This window comes from Adiantum capillus-veneris, chromosome 11 (genome assembly GCF_014529385.1).
Source record: "Adiantum capillus-veneris isolate H3 chromosome 11, ASM1452938v2, whole genome shotgun sequence".
Lineage (NCBI taxonomy): Eukaryota > Viridiplantae > Streptophyta > Polypodiopsida > Polypodiales > Pteridaceae > Adiantum > Adiantum capillus-veneris.
Genome location: NC_140941.1, coordinates 55,837,772 through 55,865,177, shown reverse-complemented (window position 1 = coordinate 55,865,177; position 27,406 = coordinate 55,837,772). Strand labels below are relative to the sequence as shown.

The following is a 27,406-nucleotide window of genomic DNA, read 5'->3' as shown; positions in this document are numbered from 1 at the left end:
CGCTTAGCTAAGTAATGAAGTATCCACCTAGAGACAAGAGGTACAATCTTCTTCTTTAAAATCTCATTAAGAATTTAAGCCCATTTTACAATCTAATTAACTAAATGTATACACAAACAAGAAATGCAAAGAACTGTACCTACGAGACATTGATACTTTGCTACTAAGAAATAGCACCTAGATAGAGCTCTAGCAAGGGCTAAAATTTTGAGTCCATAGTAGAAACAATGACCACATAGTGCAAACATGGGAAGTTGACGCCAAAGGAAATCACGATAACTAGTATATTATAACTTAATATGACAATCCCTCTCAATAAATTAGAAATTGGTACATTAGTCTCATTCATTCAAATATATTTATAATGTAGTATAGCAGTCCCACTTGGTGCATTAGAAATTAGTGCTCTTATGTTTACATACATGATACTAATTTTAAGGTAAACTAATATACTATAACTTAGCATAATAGTCATGTTTAGTATATTAGAAATTAGTAGATTACTCCTAATCATTCTTATATTTTCTCATGGTATCATTTAGTCCATTAGAAACCAATGTATTAGTTCACATTCATTCACTCACTCATATGCGCAAAGATGAGTAGATACCTTCATTGCTTTCAGCCAAACATGAACTTGACCTTTCTTATAAAAAAATTATTTCCATGCATGAGGTATTTGACTTTGCATATATCTTGAGACTCTTGCTAGATGCCCATACTCAAAATATAGCATCTTTCTTTTTTACCATATTTGATAAACAAGCTCGGATACATAGAACCTATGTTAATAATCAAACAACATTTTCAACTACCTCTACTAAAAAAAAAACTCATTTGAATGTTTGTTGTCGCTCTTCTTTGATACCCTTGAAACTTGCCTCAAAGCTCAAAGGTTAAGTCCTTTTCAATAGTGGGAAATCCCTCTTAGAGAAAGACTAGCAATCTTGATTTGAATGCTGCGGGAAACAACTCTTATCAAAGCTTCGAATGCCCATGGGAAAGTGCTCCTAAGATGGGAGGTTTGGAGCTTTGGGGAGCCAATAGTGTGGGACTCATTGTCTGTGAAGCCGAAAGCCTTTGGTGCTTGTGAGAAGCCACTCCTAAAACCTTGGAGAGTAAGGCTTGAAGGAAAGGAATTAATGTGCATGGGGTAGACTGCTTATGTACCAGAAAAGTGACCAAATTAAAGCTTCAAAGCACCGCACATTTGGCTGCAGTCTACAAGGTCTTTTCGAGCCTGCATGAACCGCCTCTTATGGACCCAAAAGTCTCCTCAAGTGGATTTAAGTGAAAATTTGAAGTGCGTCCATGTTCCCTCATCCAAAATTAGCCTTTTGAGCTCATGACCTTGCATGCCAAAAATGCCTTTACCATATTAGGCTAACCAAGAGTGCCCACAAACTTGCTTGTAAAAGAGCTCCCAAAAAATTCAACAAAACCTCGTCTTAGCAGTAAGCTCTTACAAACACACACACATCTTATTTGTCACAGGAACAGAATAATAGAGATAGATAGCAAAAGGTAGAGAACGATATCTTTGTATTGATAAATCTTTGCAGACTTTTGATACAACAGAGGAGCAATTGAATATGGGCGCACTCCTTTGTACGGAGCTCGAACCTCCCAACCACCCCCGAGCTTTAGCTCGCACTCGCACTCGCACTCGCAGAAGAGAGATCGGTGAATGATCCCCAAAACGCACCTCCCGTCTTTCTTTTCTGGTTTTTCCTCCAAAAGCATGCGACCTCCCAAAATAGCCGCTTTTCTATTTTTGGCATTCGGTCGACTCGACTTGCGCGCCAAGTATACCTGCGAGAATAAGGTAAAAACGTGATTGCGAAGCGATCCGTAAAGATTAGATTTTTGAAACTTGTTTTTTTTTTTTTTAATAAGTCCACAAATTTTCAGTTGTCTTCAACTGAACATAACTCCCAAACGGAGCCAAAACAGCCCAAGTCCGTCTCACACAATCGTGTTGCCCTCGCTGCGCTCTTCAACGGCTAAAATTCCCAATTTTGGCAAAGGAGATGCACTGGTTGTTATCATAGCTACTGCAAACTCAGTGATATCTATCACAACTCCAAAAACGTGCAAATTTTTTTTATTTCCAAGTACAACTCTTTTTGATTTGGTTCAAATACAAGGACACAAAGAGTGAGAGGAAACAATTTCAGTGTTGCAATCTCAGACAAAGGACCACAAATAAAAACAAGGCAAAAGACTTTATACAAGTTTGATTTTGTAAATGGCACTAGCGAAATTGGTATTGGCTCCTAATTTACTTTAGAGCCTTACGCAAAAACGTCATATTGTACATCTTATCTAATAAAAGTTGACAACAACTTAACAAAAACACTCCAATAAATTCTCAAACATACAAAACTAAGCAACTCAAACATAGTTTCTCGTATCAAGCAATTATGATTGGCATTATTAAATGCACAACAAATGTATGCTCAACAAATAGTATATTTAATACTTTCTTTGCTTCTCTTTCATGCTTCATGACAGTTTAAGTTTGTAAGTATTAATTAAAAGCTCTGCTAGAAGTTTCTGTGGACATTATGACAGAACCAATTATAGAAACGTATAAAAGAAGACCTTCACATTTAAAAATTGTACAGTAGATGACATTGCTGCAAAATATGATTGTGTCAAAAACTTTGTAAAGCTGAAAACAACAAAAACAAAAAACATGAGGCCAAGAACTTGTAAAGAGATACGAAGCGCTTCTTTTACATGTACCTTTTTGAAGGAGCGAAGAAAACCTTCTACAAAAATTCTCAAATTGGAGAGACACATTTGAGGTAGAAAGAGACCAAATTAAAGAGAACTACGACAAATACAACCACATAAAAAATTACATAATTAGCAAACAATGGTATAACATTGGCCAAACTAGCTTCTGACATAATTGAAGACAATCTAGATAATTATAATGAGATTGACAAGAACTACATCAATGCCACATATGCAACAAAAATTGAGCCATATAACATTGACCTTGATACTACACACGAAGAAAAATAATACATTTGGCTCTGCATATACCAATAAAACAAAAAAACTATGCAAATCCCATATATGCAACTAGATATCCTATCAAAAATGTACAATGGGCTGAAAGTGGTCATTTTAGATACATTCGGCTCTGCATATACCAATAAATAAATAAAAATATTGCAAATCCTAGATATGCAACTAGGTATCCTTTACTAGGAGCACAAATGTTTTCATACATTAACAAACAATTGCAAGCCATCAAGCATGCACATCGTCTACCATTTGGAAATTTACATACACTATGTTTTGGAGATCTTTATCAACTACCTCCAGTAAGGGACAAGTGGATTTTTGTGAATGTTGATGCTCTTAATAAAAACATTTGCCAAACATACTTCAAGCAGTATGAACTAACATAAGTAATGCACCAAAAAGATCTCAATTTTGTTGACATACTAAACACGTATCTCAAAGAGGAGTAAGAGGGCGAGGGTGAGAGAGAGAGAGAGAGAGAGAGAGAGAGGTCCTTGCAGGTAATTGTTAGAAGATGTTATGATAATCTCAGACAATATTCTAAGGAAGAATGTTCTTCAGATTGTATCTATTTGTGCCACAATACAATAAATACACAGAGAGAGAGAGAGAGAGAGAGAGAGAGAGAGAGAGAGAGAGAGAGAGAGAGAGAGAGAGAGAGAGAGAGAGAGAGAGAAGGCTCAGGAAGATTTTATGGAGCTGGCATTGGATCCCTTTCACCCCTTTTGAGAAAGTGAAAACCATATTCGAAAAGGAAAATTCTATATAAAATTGAACTTTTCAACTAAACACTTTGAAATTTGAGCTGACCTCAAATCCTCCTTGTGAAAATTTGAGGCTGCCATATTGTGGATCAAGGTAACCTACCTTTCACAGATTATATACATGAGCGTAAGCCCAAATTTGGCGTACTCGCCCATTAGTAAAATCTAGAGAGCCCCGTGAGAGGCTGCCCGGACGCATACATAGTTTACTCCATCCCCCGCCCAGGGTTGTTCTAATCTTGGGTTTCTACATATGTGAATGTGGATGCAGAGTTCATGATGAAGCAAAACACATACAGGCATCTCAAAGAGGAGTAAGTTGTGTGTGTGTGTGTGTGTGAGAGAGAGAGAGAGAGAGAGAGAGAGAGAGAGATGGATGAAAATGAAATGATCTTCAAAAGGCCAAAGCGACCTCTGAGACCAAAAGGTTACAAAGTGATGAATCTGATACCATGTCTGGGTACAAAAAAAAGAGATACTAAAATGAATCTAGAAGTGCTACTAGCTGGAATTGTGTGGGGCACGTGTGACCACTGATACAATGGGTGCCCAATACAAGAGGGTGATATAATGGGTGATGAATCCATCCTCATCTGTCTTCTGGATGTGGAGATAGTATGGCTCGTATCCTCTATTGTAGTCTCCATCGATGCTGCGAAGCTCCTCTCCTTAGTCGTGGGCCTCTCGATCTCCCTAGCTCCAACGCTCTATCAATGAGAGTATCACGGATGTGAGTATGAGCTGAGATTTGCAGTGGTGGCTGCTCACTCTCTCTCTGTGTCTGTGTAACTCAAGTAGATACATCCAAGATATCTCTGGTCCTGATAGCTCATGACTCTGGAGAGGGGTCTGAAGCTCTCTCTAAATAGAGAATGGAAGCAACCCCGTATTTTGTAATACAATGTGCACTGGCGTAAATAATGCATCTCCGTCTCTGGCTCTGTATGGCATACACAACATATCCTGCTAGCTACTGGTATTCGTTTGAATCTACCAATCTTAAATCTCAAAGCTTGTGTGAAGATGTCCGTATCTGACCAATGGCACACCATAACCCATGAGATAGATGTGTATCCATATAGCTGGGTTGAAGCACAAACCCATCCCCTGTAAGTTGGAGAAGATGGTCTCTATAGAAAGCCATCTTCGTGTCCAACACCTGTGTCGGTTCTATCCATGTCCTCCTAGTGTCCAATTGGGTCAGGTATTGGCGAATGAGTCTAGCAATCTCCACCCATGTAAGAGACAACAACGGTGCATCAAGGGAGTATTGGAAGGGAGGCAAGCTATCCATGCTGAAGCCATGTATCTGGAACCATGATGACATCTGTGCATACCAGCATGATGTGTCCCCTTGTAAAGCTAACTGTTTGGAGGACTCAGGGGCCAATCTGGCATATCTGTCTCTGTAGTATCCCACAAACTATGTATAAAGGAGATTGATTTGGTAAGCGCCTCTATCTCCTTAGGGGGGCTGCTAACTCCACTCTAAAGATCTCGTGTGGCATGGAGGCCTTGGCTCTAATCAACCGATAGATCATAGATACCAGGGGTCTCTCCATACCTCTCCACCCATCTTGACCCACAGAGGGTCCCCAAACCTGATTCTCAGATCATAGCTGAAGCTACCAAGGTATCAAAGAGCCAGAGCTTTGTTTGGGGTTCCTGGAACTGATCCTGCGAACACATCCTCTCCATCCTCCCAAGGATGCATACGCTCTAGTCAGTCTAGTCTCAGTTCTCTCCTCAAAGAAAACCTTTGCCCAGTGAAGACTACCCCAAGATAAGTGTGCATTTGTATACTCTACAGTCTCTTGACCGTAAGTGAACGTAGGTGCTGATCTCTTGATCCACTGTGGTGTGGTGTTAAACACCATAACCTTGGTTTTACCAAGGTTTACAGACAATCCACTATCCTTCCCAAAGCTATGTAATAGTTACTTGGAACGCGGAACAGGAACGGCGACGGGCCTCCCCATGGAACAGGGGAATGGCAAGGGGTCCGGAACGGGAACGGCGCGGAACGGGAGGCATAAAAAACGCCCAAATAATGCAATTTTTAGCATTATGTGTTTGAATACAAGTAGAATTATAGTCTTTTGACTCTCATATTCACAAAAAAACATGATTTGAAGACCATTCCACCTTATTATGGCTTGATTGCATCGTGTGGTGATGCGCGGTCATAGTACATTCACAACAGACACAATGCATGCTTGAGATAGAGAGCTTGAGAGAGGCTTCACTTCTTGAGACCAAGGGAGAGAGAGCTTGAAGCCTTGAAAGTTGAGAGCAAGCCCAAGAGAGAGAGCTTGAGAGCTTGAGGCCCGAGCGCAAGGGTAGAGCTTGAGAGCAAGGAAAAGAGAGAGAGCCTTGAGTCTTGTTGCATTTGTGAAGGAAAGGGGTGAAGGGGAAGCAATTTATAAGGAAACACACACACCCAAAATCTACTCCTTTATGCTTTCTTACCATTGTTGCCTTTCCGGGCTGTTCCGGCCCCGTTCCCCCCTGCCGTTCCAGAGATGCCTGGTCTGTCGTTCCGGGCACCTGCAGCCGGCCGGAACGTCGTTCCGGTGTTGCGGGCCTTGGTAGGGGCGTTCCCCGGTAATTTTGATCCAAATGTCGCCGCTACCCTCTGGTGAGTCAGAGATCAACACAACCACTGGCCCATGCCTGTGTGGAAAGCATGTGAAACCGGCCGCTCTAGGAAAACGTTGTAGGCCATTAAGTATGGCCAAACCATGTGTAGTCGTCATCTCCGTGAGATGTCTCCCATACTCTGTCTGCTCTCTGTCCTGTGAATGTCTGTTAAAATCATCATCTTCTCTATTGGTCCGGGACGGCAATGCCATGTCATCACTTTGTGACACGGGACCCCTATGCCTAGGACTTTACAGGGTCAGAGTTTGTACAATGTGTTAGCACTTGTGTGTCTCACAATGATGGTGTGTCATAAGTATGTCTTTTGGCATATTTTTGTGAGAGATCATTTTTATCCCAAGTGTCCCCCGTTCATTGGGTCGTGGGGTATAACTAGGACGTCGAGTAGATGGAGGTGGTCCCTATATAGGGACCAGCCTTCCCTCTTGTATTTCTCAATTGTATATAGTGACAACCAACATTTTTGTGTGTGTGTGTCTCTCTCTCTCTCTCTCTCTCTCTCTCTCTCTCTCTCTCTCGCGGATAGATCTTTGAGGTCTCTTGGGATTGTTCATACCACGTTAAAATCTCTCCTGTCTTCATCTCTTCTCGTTGTAGCACTTCTCAAAGTTCTTTCCACGCTCCAACGATCTCATCTTTGGCAGCATTTTCTCTCTCTAGATCGCCTACAATCCACTCTCTCATCACCCTTGTATGCCCTTGCTGTGTGTTGTGCTTGTGCAGGTTGTACGCAAGGATAGGGCTACCCACAGCTTGGGCTGATGAGGAGAATTCATTGTGGCATCTTCGAGGTTTGGTGGATGCCAATTGATCAAGAGGGTCCTAGGCACATGCTGTGGGCTCGATCTTCATCCATCACTTTTTCTGCTGCCACTTGGATACCCTGGTAGAGAAAAAGAGAGAAGAAGTTCTAGAGAGAGAACTGCTATTCTAGGGGGAGAGAGTTCTGACAAAATTCTGGAAAGAAAGTTCAACAAACTTTTTTTGAGAGGATCTGCCAAGTGAGAGAAAACAGAATTGGAGAGAAAACATATTAGAGAGAGAAAAGAAGAGGGGGAGAGAGAAGAGAATCTAGAAAGAGAATGTAAGTGCACGCTAGGAGGGTTCTTTTTGTGACAGACGGACCAACATCCTAGAGAGAGAATATTTGTGACGGGTTTTAGGGTTAGGGTTTTTGCGTAGAGGTGATAAATGCATTGGATCAATGTGTTTGTTTGGTTTGTCCCAAATTCACTCTCTCTAGGAAGGTGGTCCATGCCAATCTCTTGGTCAAAGCCGGAATCCTCTGTGCAATGATCAGTTTCTCTATGTGCAATGTGCATCTAAAGACATCTGCATGGTGCTAGGAATATCTGTGTGACCTTTAGGTCTTGAACTAACTTGTCTAAGTTTTGCAGGAACCAGCCGAGAGGCCTCAAGACTACTAGAGCAGAAGAAACAAAAGAAATTTCCATTTTAATGGTCTTACCGAGTGGCCTAAAGTGAATAGGGGGGTTAGGGATTAAAAATCCTAACCCATACCAACTTATGGAGCATTGGCCGAGGGGCCTAAAACCCAAAAGTCAAAAGCTTGGACTTTGGAGCTGATTTTTGTAAATTGCGTTGACATATTGCTATACGGATTTCCGCGTTCTCTATTGCTGGCTGATGATGTGGCACTGCAATACGGAATTTCGTTTTTTGCGCTGGCAGATTTTAACAAGTTTTGGTGCTAGCTTTTGAGAGCAGTTGGTTTTAGGATTAAGTGATTTTTGATCTGATGCTTTTGGGGCTCTGCTTTTGGCATCCCTTGTATACTCTATAAGCGCCTAGAGGGCCACTTCTCAGGGAGCATTTGGACATAAAGTCTCGAAGAGAGTCGTACCCTCGGGAGTTGTACTTTGGAACAAAAATAATAAAGAATTACCGAAAGGGGCGCCAGTCTTTGGGGCCAGTGTGTCTTGGCTCGGAACTCCGCCGAGTCATGTCGTCCTCTCTCAATTATTCAAGTGTTTTGAAGTGTTAAAATATTGCCAATTGTTTAGTTTGCAGTTAACTCTTTGTTTCTGTTCGGTCCCTCATCAGAAGTAATTGCAGTTGTATTAGAGCTCAGCTTGCTCCCCTACCCTTTGCAAACCGAAGCACAATCCTATCGACATGGACGGAGCACCGGGAGATCATACTGCCGAAGGAGGAAATCCATCGAGCCCATCCACTCAAAAGCACCCTGACGAGACACGTACCCAATACGTGGTACGACAATTGATATATTCAGCATAACAACAAAAACAGAGATCAACGGATGACAAGATTGACTTGGAAGCTTTGTACATCTATTGAGCACTTTGAATCCCCCTGCTAACCCTGCTACCCTACCCCTACCTTCTCAGTGTAAGGTGCAACGGAAGTGAATGTTGAACTTTGCTCAAGATGAGTGCTCCGAACTGTGCTCAAGGTTTGTTTTACTTACGGAAGGAAGAGCCTTCCGTTCCTTTAGTGAGAGAGTGCAATGTACACAAACAAAGTGGTGAATAGTGTGAATGAAGGTGCATGAGACTGAGAGATAGAGAGAGAAGAATACGACACCAGAATGTTCCCAAACCCTCCTCCGAAGGCCCCACTCTCTATGGTGAGAGCGGTCTACTTATGATTGCACAAATCTCTACAATGCTTGGACTTGCCGACGATGTTGCGACGATGAGACGGGCTGAAATCAACAAATCTTTATATGCTAAATTGTGACTCTATGTCGGTGACGATGCCGATGATGACGGTACAACGACGACACGCTGAAAACGCAGATGCTGAAATCTGCATTTTCCGGGCTGAAACTGCAAACTGTGTGGATTTGACCATGCGTCGAGGATCTGCTGCGGAAAGGTGAGATTTGCAAGGTTCGGGGATTCTACTGTGGAGTTTGATTGCTGAAAACTGAAAACACTGGTCCTTCTTGAGTCCTTGTCGCGATGGAACTGCAAAACGTTGGCTGTTATGCTGCTCCAAAAACGCTAGGCTGATTTGGGGTCTTGCGGGAAGAATTTGCTAACGCTAGGGCTGATTTGTTGTACTTCTGTTGCCGGGGCTATTCTACTGTGCAAAAACGCCAGGGCTTCTGTCTTGCTGAAAAACGCTAGCTTTGCATGTGCAAAAACGCTAGGTCTTCTGTCTTGGGGAGTCTTGGTGAGAAGTTGCTTGATGAACACAGGTTCCTACTGCCTCTTCTGCCGGAATTGCTAGCGCTAGGTTTCTTAATATACTTGCTTGTGAAAATTGCCCTACCCAGTTTCCAACAAAAGTCACTTAAAATAATAAGCGAAAAATGTCAAAAAGAGGGAAAATAGGTCTATGCACTGTAAAAATGCTCTTGATGGGTTCTGATGAAAATCTGATGGTCATGCTATGTGCAACCAGAGGATATGCATCTAATCTAAGTGTCTGGACATGCACGGTCTGTGAACAAACTCACAAAAGTGCCAGCTCACTTCCTATTCTAGACTGACTTGATTGAACTGAACCCTGGTCATGCTGTAGCTTGTCCACGGACACATATGGTTGGATGTGTCATGTGACACTCAGATTTACTCCTCTCTCCCATCTGACCCTTCTCGAAATAAATTGTTACCTCTTCACGACAAAACTTTGGAGATGTCTCTTAGTTTCTGCGGGGCATTTTCAAGAATATGGCTTTAGGAGAATGATCGCATGTGGCCCCCTAAGTAGCACTACCGTTGCAACCAAGTTGCTACGAGTCACCTATTTTGTGCTTTGACATGGTGGGCTGCCCCAACGAAGAAACCTGACATTCCGAAGACTTGGCATGATTTTAAGCTCGCTTTCTATCCAAGCTTCCTTGAGGAGACGTTTGAAGTAGATATAATCGCAGCATGGCTTGTGTTACATCCCCAGACATCAGGATCGGCGCCTGTAGTATGTCCGGCTAGTGTGAACTTGGCCCTTTGGTTATGAAATCCTATAAATAAGACTTGAGTCTCATTTGTGAGACATCTGATGTGATCACCACACTTGGACTCTTGGCCCTTGGCAGCTCTACCCGCACACCCATACTGGTGTGGGGCTCCGTGGTATGGGACACCGGCCCTTGTGGTAGAGGCTTGCGTGCTTGGCTGCCGGCTCCGAGGCTCGAGGGTGAGCCCGTATTGGCTCTATGGCTAGGAGGTGAGACTGATGTCCGCTCACTACGTGTGTCTAGGTGTGAGTTTGGCTTGTGTCGTGTCATGTGTGCAGGACGGATCTGGCGAGGGACTAACATTGGTATCAGACCCCCTTCTTGCTCGTATGCATGACATGGCGACATGCACAAAACCACTAGAGATCATGGAGCCGTGATGGCTCTGGCCTGACAGTGTCTCTCGCATAGGGTGGTATGGGACACTACTAGTGAGAGAGGAGGGCAATGGGGGCACCTGCCAATTAGTGGTGGGAATCTGGTGAGTTTGTTTTCATGGGTTCTTGTGTGTGGAATGTTGATTTGCTATGGATAGTCACATGGATGCTTGGTATGTCTTTGCTTTGCCTCTCTGTCGCCACTTATTCCATTAGGGTGTCCTCGAGAGTTGCCACTCTAAGGACATGGCAGCCCCTCCGTATGAAATTGGTGAGAGGAACTGATGTCTTGGAGTATGTTTTGTAGATATGGAGAAGAGACTTTTGTTTTCATCTTGTGTGCGGTATGTGCTGGTACATGGAGAAGAGGAAACTTTTGTTTTCATCTTGTGTGCAGTGGCAGCAGTAGGTGGAGCAGGTCATTCCGGGGAGTCAACGTGCGACCCCGCCACGCTATCGTGGCACGCATAGGGCTGGCTACACTCGGGCGCACAAGCCGCGGGGTAGAGGTAGTAATGTACCACTTTTCAAGCAAGGCACAGTGTGTGTGTGTAAGGTGCAGCGGAAGTGAATGTTGATAGTGCTCAGGATGAGTGCTCCAAACTGTGCTCAAGGGTTCCTTTTTACTTACGGAAGGGAGAGCCTTCCATTCTTAGAGAGAGAGTGCAAGTGCAATGATCACAATCAAAGTGAATGCTACTGTGAATGGAAGTGCTGAGAGAGAGAGAGAGAGAGAGAGAGAGAGAGAGAGAGAGAGAGAGAGTTCTGAAACCCCCCTCCAAGGGCCCCCCCTCTCTATCGCGAGAGAGGTCTATGCTATAGATTGCACAAATCTGGTACAATGGTCTAGATGTTGTGAACATGAGGATGACAATGTCGACGACGATGATGGAGACTATGACGATGACGACGATGGTGTCGGTCAAGTCCGGGATTTGTGACGATGGCGATGAAGGTGTCGTCGACAAGATAGGGATCTGTGATGATGATGACGAAGGTGTCGTCGTCAAGATAGGGACTGCGATGACGATGACGATGTTGACGACGACGATGGTGTCGATGAAGACAACTTCAAGGTTGAAAACTGAAAACTCTAGATGCTTTGCTATTGATCTGCTACTGTGGCGGTAATGCGGGGCTGATTTGCAACCATCGTGTCGTGCAAGGGCTGAAAAGAAAAAATGCTGGCTGATCTGGCTGAAATCTGGAAACGCCAGGCTGATCTGCTGAATTCTGAAAACGCTAGGCTGATCTGGTACTAGATGGGGAATCTGGTGAGGATCTGCAACCAGAGGATGCGGGTTCTCGCAAGGCTAAGGCTCGAAACTGAAAACACTGGCAGAACTTGCTGAATGTGCAAATGCTAGGCTGATCTGCTGAGAAAAGGTTGGGCAAGCTATTTGGTTGCACTCTGCACTTATGCACTGAGCCTGTCTTCTGTTTTCTCCTTCTACTGAGTGCCCATTGGATTTCTTTTATAATTCCTTAGCAATACGCCCTACCTTCTTTTCCAACAAAAGTCACTTATTAATAAATAAGTGAAAAATGTGTACTTTGACAAAAAGGGTTCTATGCTTTGGAAAATGCTCATGATGGGTACTGAATGTCGTGCTAATGGTCATGCTGTGTGCAATCAGAGGGTATGCAACTCTTCTAAGTGCTTGGACAGGCACGGCCTGCGCACAGGCTCACAAGGGTGCCATAACACTTCCTAGGCTAACCTGAACCCTAGACTTGCGATAGCTTGTCCACACACACATAGGGTTAGATGTGCACGTGACATCCCCTCCTTTTTTAAGTAAGGTACTGGTACCGAGTTGTATGGCGTCCAGGGAGTGCGCCAACAACTCCTGGAATCCTGCGAAGAACGCTTCGCCGGCCCACTCTGATGTGTGGCTCGTGCAATACTTGAACTTCATGAGGTCTGCAATGCTTGCTTCTTTGGGATGTGCCGAGAGCGACACAAAATGATCTGTTGCGGCTTCAATGCTCCAACTTCGTCTATGGTCGTGGGTCCACCTTCAAGAATCTCCAAGGAGGAAAATTTCTGAAACCATTTCCAACACAAAACCATAAACATACCCATCTCATGTAGAGTGATTGGAAAAATACTATCTCCCTAAATGACTGTGCATGCAATGCAGATGAACAAAGTGACGGAGTACCAAACCGTTCACCAAACACATGCAAAAAGTGGGATCGAAGCTTGACTTTTCGACCTAAACCTATCAACTATGGAAAATCACAACGGAAATGCCGATGCTTGATGGACAATTTTGCTCGTGCTCTTTCTGAGATCGTGTCATACCAAGGAAGAAACATGTAAAAGCGATTGACAAAACGGACAATTGGAAAATAGTGTGAATTCCTTGAATAGAAACCTTTTTTCTTTTCGAGAATGATCCGCATACATCCGTGCTCATCCATGAGTGAATCATGTGCATCGTACAATACGACATGCCTGTGAAAAGGGAACACATAAAGACACTGACGAAAATACAAGAAACCGTCACGAATGAGAAACTCGAACAATGCGTGCTAACTAATCATGCGAACACAAAATACTTCCTGAATGGGTTCTTTGGACCTCGACTCGAGAGCCAAGATCGGTCCTGCGTGACTGATCGTATCTGCAATGAGGTTAGCTTCACTAGAAAAATCATCATCTAAACCATCATCCTTGCGAACAATCACATCTTTATCATGCAAAAAATGCGTGTCGTGCTTCGGAGAAGAAAGGACTGAGAGAGTCTCCTTCTCATGTTTCTTTTCAATCTTCGCCTGCACATGTGTCATAAACTGGTGATGTGGCTGCCCAATACACACACACACACACACACACACCTTCCCTTTGGCATGGAATAGTTCCGAGCAGACAGGCTGAAATGATGACGTGGCATTGCCGTACGGTTAGCACCCCCAGAATCAGCTCCGCGTTTTGCGGCGGGAAAAGCGGAAAAACCAGCTTACGGCACTACTGTACGGAAATTTGCTTTTTGCGGCGCTGTTTACGGCAGACAGCAGCAGCCTTTGACTTGCTTTATTTTACGCAAGAGAAAGAGAGAGAGAGAGAGAGAGCCTTGATGCTTTATTTTTACAAGGCTTTTGATTTTCAGCTTTTGGCATCCCTTGTAAAACCTTTATAAGTGCAGTTGGGCTCCCACTTCTTAGAGCATCTGGATACAAAGTTTGAGAGTGAGACCCAACCACTTTGTGTACTTTGTGCAACTGATTAATACAAAAAGAAATACCGAAAGGGGCGCCAGTCTTTGGGACCATTATCTCTAGGCACGGAACTCCGCCGAGCCAGTGTCGAGTCAAGTTGTGAACTGTTTACTTCGTTAGCGTAGTGGGCATTTCGCAATCCTTGGCCTGTCATTAGCCCACGTGGCTCCAACGCTTAAAAGCTCTAAAAAAAACTACGCCGTCAAAAGCCCAGCGCTAAAAGCTCTAAAAAAACTACGCCGTCAAAAGCCCGGCATTGGAGCTCTTGGAGTGCATTGATTGGATACGCGCAACAGAGCAGGGCCGGAAAGCTCTCAACTGTTTTCAGCGGATGCAGAGCGAGGGCCTCTCTCTAGATGCAATCACATAAGCGTGCATCTTGAAGGCACACTACACGCTGTTGTGGGCTTAAAAAATTCACTCTGATATTGGTAGTAAGGGGCTGTTGAAAAAAACTGCCATGCTTGGCAATGCCTTGGACGATATCTATGCTAGATGTGGTGCTCCTGTGCGAAATGTCGTGTTTTGGAACGTACAGATTGCAGGATATGCCCAACAACAACCGGGCTGGCAAGCTCTGGGCTGTTTTCAGCAGGTGCAAAGCGAGGGCCTTTCTCTAGACGCTATCACCTACGTGTGCATCTTGCAGGCATGTGGCTCTATGCAAATTGATCTAAAAAAGAGACGACGTGCTTGGCAATGCCTCGATCGATATGTATGCAAATGTGGGATAGAAAGCTCTCGGTTGTTTTCATCGGATCCAAAGCGAGGGCCTCTCTCCAAATGCAATCACATACGCGTTCATCTACAAGGCATGTGTCTATACGCAAGATGCTCATATGGGCTTAAAAATTCACTCTAATGTTCTTGGTCATGGGTTGCTGCACAAAACCGTTGTGCTTGGCAATGCCTTCGTTTTGATATGTACGCCAAATGTGGTGCTCTTGTGCGGAATGTTGTCTTTTGAAATGCATTGATTGCAAGATATGCCCGACAACGGTCAGGCCAGGAAGCTATGGGCTGTTTTCAACATTTGCGAAGCGAGGGCCTCTTCCAGATGCTATCACCTACATGTGCATCTTGCAAGCATGTGGCTCTATGCAAGAGGCTCTCTAAAAGAGATGGCGTGTTTGGCACTGCCTTTGTTGACACGTACGCCAAATGTGGGACATTGTCAGTATGGCTTTTTCATAAAATTGTTGTGCTTGGCAATGGCTTGGTTGATTGTTAGTAAGGGGTTGTTGCAAACAATTGCCATGCTTGGCAATGCCTTGGTCGATATGTATGCCAGATGTGGTGCTCCTGTGCGGGATGTCGTCTTTTGGAACGCACTGATTGTAGGGTATGCCCAACAATGGCCGGGCTAGCAAGGTCTGGGCTTTTTTTAGCACATGCAAAGCGAGGGCCTTTCTCCATATGCTATCACCTACGTGTGCTTTTTTTAGCACATGCAAAGCGAGGGCCTTTCTCCAACCTTTCTCCAGACGCTATCACCTACATGTGCATCTTGCAGGTATGTGTCTCTATGCAAATTGCTCTCGAAAAGAGATGGCGTTCTAGGCACTGTCTTGGTCGATATGCATGCCAAATGTGGGACACTTTAGCAAGGACTGTTCCAAGAAATTGTCGTTCTTAGCAATGCCTTGGTCAATACGTATGCTGAATGTGGTGCACTTCAGAAGGCACAAAACCTGCCCGAGGAGCTTCATATCCCTGATGCCATCTCTTGGAGTGCATTGATTGCAAGATACGCAAAACAAAAGCACGGACAGAAAGCTCTCGGATGTTTCTAGTGGATCTGAACCGAGGACCTCTTTCTAGATGCAATCACATACGCGTGCATCTTGAAGGCATATGTATGTACACAAGATGCCAATGTGGGTCTCTCTCCATATGGTATCACCTACGTGTCCACATTGCAGGCATGTGTCTCTATGCAAGAGGCTGATATGGGCACAAAAAAATCAGCTTTTTATTGTTGTTCAGAGGCTGTTGAAAAAAGATGTCACGCTTGGCACAATCTTGGTCGATAAGTATGACACGTGTGTTGCGCTTCAGAAAATTGACAGCTTCTCACCTGTCGAAGTCCTCGGAGTTCTTTTATATCCAGCTAGCAAGGGCAGGTGATGAAGCTCGGAAAGCTCTAGGCTACTTTCATCTTTCTATCTGCAGTGCAGACTCCTTGAATGCACTCAATGTGGGATGTGCGCAAGAAGAGCAAGGCCAATGAGCGATACATGAAAGAAGTGCTTGTCTTTGCCTGGGACTATGTGTACATCACATATAGTGATCTTCAGAACGCACGAAAAGCGCTCGAGGAGCTTCCTATGCGGAATGCCGCCTCTTCAAACGCACTGATTGTGGGATGTGCCGCACATCAGCGGTGCAAGGAAGCTCTTGACTATTTTCAGCTGATGAGAAGCAACCATCTCTCCACATGAAGCGAGTGCATCTCTATGGATGCAGCATCTTGAAGGCATGTCACAATTTGCGACAAGCAGAAATGGGCAAAAGCCCTCGACTATTTTGAACAAATGCAGGATACGCGCGACAAGAGCATGGCCAGAAAGATTTCTGCTGTTTTCAGCAGATGCAAAGCGAGGGCCTCTCTCTAGATGCAATCACATATGTTGTTGTGGGATGTCGTCTTTTGGAACGCACTGATTGCAGGATATGCCCGACAAGGGTTGGGCATGGAAGCTCTAGCTTTTCTCAATAGGTGTGAAGCAAGGGCAATTCTCTACGTGTGCATCTTGAAGGCATGTGGCTGATGACATGTATGCGAGATGTGGTGATTACAGGAAGCACAAAATGTGCGTGAGGAGGTCTCTTGGAGTGCATGGATACATGCAACAGGAGCAGGGTCAGAAAGCTCAGATATGCCTATCGCAAGGGTATCAGAATCCACGATGTGATTGCTAGTCGGGGTGCAACATGTTGGTTGCAAGATATGCCCAATATGCCTATCGCAAGGGTATCAGAATCCACGATGTGATTGCTAGTCGGAGGCTGTTATCGGTACGATGTCATGCTTGGCGGTGGTTTGATCAATATTGTGGTTCCCTTTTACGAAACGTAATGCTTGGCACTACCTTGGTCAACATTATGCCAAATGTGGCAGGGCCACGGAGCCCTGGGCTGGGCTCTTTCCAACAGATGCAAAGCGAGGGCATCTCTCTAGATGCAATCACCTATGCTTTGTCTTGAAGGCATGTGGCACTGCCTTGATGTCCGGAATGTCTTATCTCTACCAGGAAGCTCTTGCTGGCTGTTTTCATAATGCAAAGCAAGGACATTTCTCTTGATGTAATCACTTATGCTTGCATCTTGAAAGCATGTGGCACTACATAGAAGCAATGATCATGTATGCGAGATGTGGTGTGCTTGAGAAAGCACCAAAAAGTGCTTAAGGAGCTTCATGTCCGAAATCTTGCCTCTTGGAATACACTGATTGCAGAATGTGCGCAACAAGCAGGGCAAAAGCCTCTAAGCTATCATTAGCTGATGCAAAGCAAGTGTATCTCTCCAAATTCAGTCACCTATACTTTCATCTTGAAGGCTATGCTTACATCTTGAAGGCATGTGGCTCTATGCAAGTGCTCGAAGAGCTTCTTGTCCGGAGTGTGGACTCTTGAATGCATTGGTTGGAAGATTTTCCAGATAGGGGCGGGGCCAGAAAGCTCTTATCTGCTTTTCGCAGATGCAAAGCGAGGGCGCCTCCCCAGTTGCAATCACCTACGCATGTATCTTGAATGCATGTCTCTCTACACAAGATGCTGATGCAAGGAAGCTCTAAGCTATTTTAATTAGACACGAAGTGAGGTTTCTCACTAAATGAGGTGACAGGTCTCTTAGAGTGCTCTTATAAGAGGATATGCCCAGCAAGGGTTGACCGAGAAAGCTCAGAAGTGTTTCTGTTGGGATGAAACATGAGAGCAATTCCCCACAACAATTGTCTGTCTCAGTGTGCTCATTGCATGGATTGTTGCTCAACGGATCTTGGAAACATGTTGTGCTTGCCAATTCTTTGGCTCGTATGTGTTGTGCTGCCCTTGGTCAACATGTATGCCAAATGTGGGACGCCATGGAGCCCGGGGTTGTTTCTAACAGAAGCAAAGTGAGGGCACCTCTCCAAATGCAATAACCTACGCTTTCGTCTTGAAGGCATGTGACACTGCCTTGATGTCCGGAATGTCGTGTCTTCAATTGCATTTGATTGTGGGATATGCCCAACAGTGACAGGACCACGGAGCTCGGGCTGGCTGGCTATTTTCAAGATGCAAAGCGAGGACATTTCTCCTGATGTAATCACCTATGCTTGCATCTTGAAAGCATGTGGCACTACGTAGGAGTAATGATCACGTATGCGAAATGTGTTGTTCTTGGGAAAGCACCAAAGACTGCTTGAGGAGCTTTCTGTTCGGAATGTCGTCTCTTGGAATGCATTGAATGCATCTTGAAGGCATGTGGCGTTACGCAAGACACTGATATGGGCAAAAGAATTATTGATGATATTTTCAGTCAAGGGCTGTTGAAAAAAGAAGTTATGCTTGTATGCTTTTTGACGGTGATACTAACAAAAAAATTCACAATTATATTGTTAGTCAGAGGCTCTTGGAAAAAGATGTCGTTCTTGGCATTGCCTTTTTACAAGATGCGAAGGGATGTTCTGTCTCTAATCGCAATCACCTATGCTTCCACCTGGAAGGCTTGTGGCCTTATACAAGATCTTTGAATGGGTTAAAGAATTCATGTTGTGGTTGCAAGTCAAGGGCTGTTGCAGAAACATTCAGGAAATGCTTTGATCCATATGTATGCCAGATGAGGTGTCCGTCTTAAAGGACAAAACCGATGAGCTTTCTATGCAAAATCTCGCCTTCATAGTGCGTTGATTGCTGAATATGAGATACATGGCTCTAGCAAGGAGGCTTTCAGCTATCTTATCCATATGCAAAGACCCGCTTCTTCCTAAAGTTCCTCCACCCAAATTGTCATAAGCCTTTCTCCTTCATCCTCCATGGGATGCCATCTCTTGTAGCGGGTTAAGAGCAGGAGATGCCCAACATCGTTGATGCAAGGTGCATCGACAACAGACATTCAATCGCGCGGTGAGTAAGCATTATCATTCTGTGATTTTTGACATTTTTGACATTTTTGACACTGCGAACGTAGTTAATAAACACGCTGAAAATTGCACGCTGCCGTGGGAATGGCACGTTCCCTCGTATTATAAAAATTGGGGAGGATTGTGCAAACTCCCCCATGCAAGGAAACTTGCATGTTTTGTTTTTTTTTTAAAACATAAAAATGGAACAACAAACAATTAATAACATTGATAACTTGTATGATTACGAACATTGAGCTTGACAAACCTCTAACCTTGCTCGTGGTTTCTTGCAAGGTACCCCTCTGAAGCACTACGATCCGTATCTCATTCTTGCGAGGTACACCTCTGAACCACGGCAATCGGTAGCCTCTCCCTCTCTCTCTCATCCTTCCGTAAATTTTTTCACTTGAGAAGTATTGAAATGGCATATATAGTTTCCAATATTTTGCTCAATCTTAATTTGCTCCGAACAGATCTAACGAAGCACTCTAGTTTGAAGTGAATTCCTTTCGTGTCGTGGAAGATTCTTGACTTGGAGTGTCCAAGTCTGTTATAGTGGTATCAGAGCGCGGCCGATTTCTCTGCTACCGGGAAATCCGATCGTTTTTACGCGGCACTTATAGATTCAAGCAAAGAACAGTTGACGTCCTTTGCATCTGGAGATGTGGGAAGAGATCACGACGAAGATTCCGGTGAGGAGTACGGTCCGCCTCGACCTACTCAGGCGGAGCTTGAAGAGATGGAGCGTCGATGATTGATTGACGATGCAACAAAGATGATGCTAAATTTTGCGAAGGACTCGAGATTTGCAAAATTTATGACCCAGATCGCCTTCGACGAGGTGCACTCACAGTGGCGGCAAACCACAGAACCACCCCTCAAATCGGCACTCAAGAAATCTCCTACTCCAAGGATGTTTACAGAGCAAGAATTAGAAGAGGTGGTTGATACACGGATTTCTCAGCTTTTTGATGCGCAGAACAAAGCCAAAAAGCACGACATAAAGCAGAAGAAAGGCACTGATTTCTCGGGTTATTTGGGTCGTCAGTCTACATTTGCCTTGGCAAGAAAGCAGAAGAAGCATGTGCGATTTGAAGGAGTACCGAGTTCTTCTTCTTCTTCTTTTTCTTCTGACAGTTCTTATAGCTCTTCTGACTCGAGCGAAGAAGACAGAAAAGGAAAAAAGCGAAGCAAAAAGCAAAGCTTCGGAAAGGGCAAGGAAAAGGCAAAGAAGCCTAGGTTTCGCTCTTTTTCTGACAGTTCTACAGAGGACTGACAGTTTGGACTCCGATGATGACAGATTCTATGCAAATAAGAAGAATTTCTATAAAGCCAACCAGTACGACTTTCTGGAGGATAAAAGCAAGAAAGTCCGAGAGTTTAAAGAAGGTGGAGAATCAATTAAATTTGACACGTTTTCTTGATATCGAGATGCTTCGAAGGCTTTGGCCTTCATACAACAGTTTGACATAGCTTTCTCTAGAGGGCGTTACTCAGAGCACTCCAAGATTCGGAGGGCTACCTCTTACCTCAAGGGAAATGCTCGAACTTGGTGGTCCAAGCTTCTATTGAACAAGGCAACGCCAGTTAAATGGATGAAATTTAAAAGGCTTTTTATTTCTTCTTGGTTGACTCGGGAGTACGAACGCAACATACGAATTGCTTGGAACCATCTTCGGATGACCAAGAAAGATACTTTGGACGCTTATTGCGAGAGATTCTGGAGCTCTTTTCTACCAGCCTCTTCATTTAAGAAGATCTCGTTCAAAGAACAGATTGAGCGGTTTACCTTGGGTCTTCCTACAGAGATCCGAGATCACTGCTTAGAGCAAAAGTCAGATTCCATTCAGGAACTGATGAGTCATGCGAAACGGTTGCCATTCATTCAGGCAGTTTGACCTACCCCTTAGATGAAATCATGACGCAGAGAACAAAACAGACTTCGAACAATGAAAGTAGAAAGAAGAAGAGCAACCCAGAAAAGAAAGAAAAGGATGCACGACCCAAGCTCACTCCTCGACAGAGAGCTCTTTATATCAAAGAGGGGAAGTGCTTTGGATGCGGGGAAACTGGGCATATCTCCGCGAAGTGCCCTAAAAAGGCACCGAAAGATCAGAACGACAATGATGAAGACAGGCCTGAGGGTTCGAAAGCAGCTGAGGAACGTGGACGAAAAGGCAAGATGAAAGCACTATTGGTTCTAGATTGCATGGGTACTGACCCTAGCACCATTGATGAGAGTACAAAACTTTGCCGAGCTTGGGGCAAAGTGAAAGACCAAGAAGCCCTGATTTTCTTTGATGGAAGAGCCAAGGCCAGCTTCATTTCACTTGAATTGGCGGCGCGGCTCGAGATCAATGAAGCAATTGGTTCAAAAGCTACCAAAATCAGCCTATGTAGAATCAGCGGGCTGCTTTTCCGTACGCTCTACCATGTCAGCAGCTCAGTGCAAAAAGCAGGATTTCTGTATAGGAGTAAGTGTGAAAAGCAGAAATCCGTACGGTATTGCCACGTCAGCCTGCTGCCGCGTTTTTTGGGCCGGTACCCTGTTGGGAATGCGTCCGGGCATGCCATGTCACCAATTTGTGACAAATGCTCATACAATGACTGAATGCTGAGATGCTGATGCTAATGGGTACTGATGCTGTGGTACTTGACGACGGGGACGACGACAATGACGATGATGATGTTGACGACGAAGATGGTGTCGACGACAACGATGACGATGTGAAGGCTGAAATCTGAAAACGCTAGGTACTTCTGTTGTGTATCTGCAATCTACGGCGGTACTGCGGCGAGGATCTGCAACCGCCTATGCATGCAAAGCTGAAAAGAAAAAATGCTACCTGATCTGGGCTGAATCTGCAAAGCACTGTTTGCTTTGAGCTGAAACCAAAAACGCTAGGTTGATTTGGGTGTTGACGGTCGATGCGGCGAGGATTTGCAACCTGGAAGGGTGCGGTATGGCGAGGTTCAGGCAGATCTGAAAACGCTGGTTTTATGGGCTGAAAGGCTGATCTGCTAATGCTGGAAACACTGGGCTGGTCTTGAGAGAAATCCTTGAGCACAGTTCGGAGCACTCATCTTGAGCAAAGTCAACATTCACTTCCGCTACACCTTACATTGGTATCAGAGCTTTGGTAGTGTTCAGTATCACTCAAGGAAAAAACCACAAGATTTTTTTGTTTTTTGGCTTGTTGCGGTCGCACGTAACCCATGTCCAATTGGGCGTGTCGATTCCTAATCGTGTTTTTGAAGAGTGACAGGTAACCCAAGAAAGAAGGGCTTGTCCAGCCTCCCCTTGTTCCTCTTTTTACTCATTGAGAGCGGACCGTGCACTTAGCGGCCGGCCAATCGACGTGAGGTGGAAAAAAGCAACTTTGGTGTGAGCACAAGGCCGCCAAGGGGCGCGCCCGTAGGGAAGAGTCGAGCTTGGGTAAGAGAAAAGCCTTCTCAAACACCAATTACAAGCTAAGGAACTCAAGAACCTCAAGACCTCAAGAACTCAAGAACCTCAAGAACCAAGAACCTCAAGAACCAAAGAACCTCAAGAACCCAAGTTCCTTGAGAACTTAAGTACCCAAGATCTCAGTGTATGATTATCACCTGAAGCCGAATGGATACTTTGCGTGAAGGTGATGAGCATGGAGGTGGTGAAGAAGAATTTTCCCCACAGGAGAATTTTTTTCGAACGTCCCCCTTCCCCATCTATGCCACGGGTTGCACCAAATCCTATGGAGGCTTTGATCAAGTCGATGATGGACATAATGTTTCAACAAGAGGCGCAACGCCCAACCTTGGATCGCGAGCGTGATCAAGTGCACTTGGCGGCCGAAGAAAGAAAGGCAGTCTTGGATCGCGAGCGCGAAGAAAGAAAGGTAGACTTGGATCACGAGTGCAAAGAAAGATGTCACGTGCACATCTAACCCTATGTGTACGTGGACAAGCTACTTCATTACATGGATTCAGTTCAGTTAGATTAGGAATTGGTATGGCACTTTTGTGATCTGTTTGCAGACCGTGCATGTCCAGACACTTAAGAGTAGATGCATATCCTCTGGTTGCACACAGCATGATTATCATATTTCCATCAGAACCCATTAGGAGCATTTTTACAGTGCATAGACCTATTTATCCTATTTTTGACATTTTTCACTTATTATTTTGAAGTGACTTTTGTTGGGAACTGGGTAGGGCAATTTTCTCAAGCTTGTATATAAGAAACCTAGCGCTAGCATTCCACAGTAGAAGAGGCAGCAGGAGCACTTGCTCAACAGGCAACTTCTCAGCAGGATCCCCAAGATGCTCTAGCGTTTTCGCATCACAGCAGAGAAGCTAGCACTTTTGGATCAAGACCAGCCCTGGCGTTTTTGTTCAGCAAATCAGCCCTGGCGACAACAACACAACAGGTTTCCTAGCGTTAGCAGATTCCCACCGCAGCAAACGATTTTCAGCCCTAGCGTTTTTGCATCAGCATAACACGTCAGCGTTTTGCAGATTCACCGCGACGGAATCCCAAGAACCACCAGCGTTTTCAGTTTTCAGCACTTAGACACAGCAGAACAAGTCTCGAACCTCGCAGATCTCACCTTCTTGCAGCAGCAGATCCTCGTTGCACGGTCAGATCGCGCGAAGTTTGCAGTCTCAGCCCGGAAAACGCGGATTTCAGTATCTGCGTTTTCAGCGCGTCGTCGTTGCATCGTCGCCATCGACATCGTCACCGACATAGAGTCAGAATTCAGCAGATAAAGATTTGCAGATTTCAGCCCTTAGCATTTTCAGATTTCAGCCCGTCTCGTCGTCGTTCTCATCGTCGTCGACATCGTCGGCAAGTCCAAGCATTGTAGAGATTTGTGCAATCAATAGTAGACCGCTCTCGCCATAGAGAGTGGGGCCTTCGGAGGAGGGTTTGACAACATTCTAGTGTCGTATTCTTCTCTCTCTATCTCTTAGTCTCAGCACCTTCATTCACAGTGTTTACCACTTTGTTTGTGATCATTTACACTCTCTCACTAAAGGAACGGAAGGCTCTCCCTTCCGTAAGTAAAAGGAACCTTGAGCACAGTTCGGAGCACTCATCTTGAGCAAAGTTCAACATTCACTTCTGCTGCACCTTACATTGGTATCAGAGCTTTGGCAGTGTTCTGTATCACTCTAGGAAAGAACCATAAGAATTTTTTTGCTTGTTGCTGTCGCACGTAGCCCAAGTCCTCTTGGGCGTGTCGATTTCTAGTCATGTTTTTGAAGAGTGACAGGAAACCCAAGAAAGAAGGGCTTGTCCAGCCTCCCCTTGTTTCTCTTTCCACTCATTGAGAGCGGACCGTGCACTTAGCGGCCGGCCAATCGACGTGAGGTGGGAAAAAGCAACCTTGGTATGAGCGCAAGGCCGCCAAGGGATGCGCCCGCAGAAAAGAGAAGAACTCGGGTGAAGAGAAGATCCTTCTCTAACACAGATTGCAAGCGAAAAAAGAACGTCAAGAAACGCAATACTCAAGAACCCAAGAACCCAAGACCCACAAGAACCCAAGTTCCTTGTGAACTTAAGAACCCAAGACTTCAATGGATGGTCATCACCCAAAGCGGAATGGATACTTCCCATGGAGGTGGTGAGCATGAAAGTGATGAAGAAGAATTTTCCCCACCAGGAGGTTTTTCCAACCCTCCCCCTTCCCCATCTACGCCAAGGATTGCACTAACTCCTTTGGAGCTTTTCAACAAGATGATGATGAACAGGAAGTTAGAACGCGAAGAAAGAACAACAGAAAGAATGCTAGAAATTGATCGTAAGTACCAAGAAAGAATGGCAACCATAGCGCGTGAGCGCGAGCAAGCACGCTTGGAAGCCAAAGTAAGACTAGCCGAATTGGATCGTGAGCACGAAGAAAGAGAAGCAGAATTTGATCGTGAGAACAAAGCAAGAAAAGCAATAAACGACCGGTACATGAAAGAGATGTTGCGACTCTTTTCTCAAGTGCAGGCACAGATGCAAAAGATTCGGGAAAAGGAGACTCTTTCCGTCTCTTCTTCTCCCAAGCATGACACACAGGAATTGCACGATAATGATCAGCATGATGATTTGCATGATGATTTGCATGATCAAGATGTGATTATTTACGAGCATGATGATTTGCATATCAAGATGTGATTATTCACGACCATGATGATTTGCTGGATAATGATGTGATTGTTCACAAGGATGATGGTTTAGTTGTTACTTTTTCTAGTGAAGCTAACCTCACTGCAGATTCGATAGATCACGAAGAGCCGATCTTGGCTCTTGAGTCGAGGTCCATAGAACCCCCAGAGGACGTATTCTGTGTTTGAATGATTAGTCAACACGCATTGTTCGAGTGTTTCATTCGTGATGCTTTCCTGTATTTTAGTCACCGTCCTTATGTGATCCCTTTTTACAGGCATGACATCTTGCATGATGAGCACGATTCACTCATGAATGAGCACGGATGTATGCGGATTACTCATGAAAAGATGAAATGTTTGCACCCAAGGAATTCACATTCTATGTCTCTTCCTTGGCATGACACAGTATCAGAAAGAGCACAAGAAAGATTGAGCATCAAGCATCGGCCTTTCCATAGAGTTTTGCCATAGTTGATTGATTTAGATCAGAAAGTCAAGATTCGACCCCATTGTTTGCTTGTGTTTGATGAACGGTTTGGCACTCCGTCACTTTGTTCATCTGCATTGCATGCACAGTTTTTTTGAAGGGATAGTATTTTTCTAGTCACTTTACATGGAATGGGTATGTTCATGTTTTTGTGTTGGAAGTGGTTTCAGGAATTTTCATCCTCGGAGATTCTTGAAGACGGTAGACGCATGACTATAGAGGAAGTTGAAGCATTGAAGGAGCCACAAAAGACTTTGTCGCTTTGGGCGCTGCCCAAAGAAGCAAGCGTTGCAGACCTTTATGAAGTTCAAGTATCGCACGACCCACACATCAGAGTGGGACGGTGAAGAGTCCTTCATAGGATTCCAGACCCTGTTGACGATCTCCCTCGACGCCATACAGTTCGGTACCAATACCTCACTTTGAAAAGGAGGGGATGTCACGTGCACATCTAACCCTATGTGTACGTGGACAAGCTACTTCATGACATGGGTTCAGTTCAGTTAGATAGGAAGTGATATGGCACTTTTGTGAGTCTGTTCGCAGACTGTGCATGTCCAGACACTTAGAGTAGATGCATATCCTGTGGTTGCACAGAGCATTATTATCAGATTTCCATCAGAACCCATCAGGAGCATTTTTCCAGTGCATAGACCTGTTTATCCTACTTTTGACATTTTTCACTTATTATTTTTAAGTGACTTTTGTTGGGAACTGGGTAAGGCAATTTTCACAAGCTTGTACAGCAGAAGAGGCAGTGGGAGCACTTGCTCAACAGGCAACTTCTCAGCAGGACCCCTAAGATGCTCTAGCGTTTTTGCATCACAGCACAGAAGCTAGCGTTTTTGGATCAAGATCAGCCCTGGTGCTTTTGTTCAGCAAATCAGCCCTGGCGATAGCAACATAAATTCCCACCGCAGCAGACGATTTTCAGCCCTAGTGTTTTTGCATCAGCATAACACTTCAGCGTTTTGCAGATTCATCGCAATGGAATCCTAAGAACCACCAGCGTTTTCAGTTTTCAGCACTTAGACACAGCAGAACAAGTCCCGAACCTCGTAGACCTCACCTTCTTGCAACAGCAGATCCTCGTCGCACGGTCAGATCGCGCGAAGTTTGCAGTCTCAGCCCTGAAAACGCGGATTTCAGTATCTGCGTTTTCAGCGCGTAGTCGTTGCATCGTCGCCATCGACATCGTCACCGACATAGAGTCAAAATTCAGTAGATAAAGATTTGCAGGTTTCAACCCTTAGCATTTTTAGATTTCAGCCCGTCTTGTCGTCGTCCTCATAGTCGTCGACATTGTCGGCAAGTCCAAGCATTGTAGAGATTTGTGCAATCAATAGTAGACCGCTCTCGCCATAGAGAGTGGGGCCTTTGGAGGAGGGTTTGACAACATTCTGGTATCGTATTCTTCTCTCTCTATCTCTTAGTCTCAGCACCTTCATTCACAGTGTTTACCACTTTGTTTGTGATCATTTGCACTCTTCTCACTATAAAGGAACGGAAGGCTCTCCCTTCCGTAAGTAAAAGGAACCTTCAGCACTGTTCGGAGCACTCATCTTGAGCAAAGTTCAACATTCACTTCTGCTGCACCTTACAAAAGAAGGTTAGCCTTGGAGCGTGAGCGTGAGCAAGCGCGCTTGGCGGCCAAAGCAAGAA

General features: G+C 44.7%; 1 protein-coding gene across 7 annotated transcripts in view; it reads left to right on the top strand.

Moving 5' to 3' along the window:
* Positions 1-3,884: 3,884 nt before the first annotated feature.
* Positions 3,885-27,406, top strand: part of LOC147447261 (uncharacterized protein At4g17910-like) — a 124,784-nt gene continuing 101,262 nt past the window's right edge. For 2 of the 7 annotated variants that reach the window (XR_015189606.1, XR_015189605.1), the window contains exon 1: positions 3,885-4,117. Coding sequence is in view for 4 of the 7 variants with exons in the window: in XM_086523116.1 (XP_086379242.1) it covers positions 4,080-4,117 (38 nt within the window). In the remaining 3 variants the exon portion in view is untranslated. Of the gene's footprint in view, positions 4,118-19,413; positions 19,482-27,406 lie in introns of all 7 variants that reach the window. The other 5 variants (XM_086523115.1, XM_086523113.1, XM_086523114.1 and 2 more) reach the window with 4 other exon arrangements.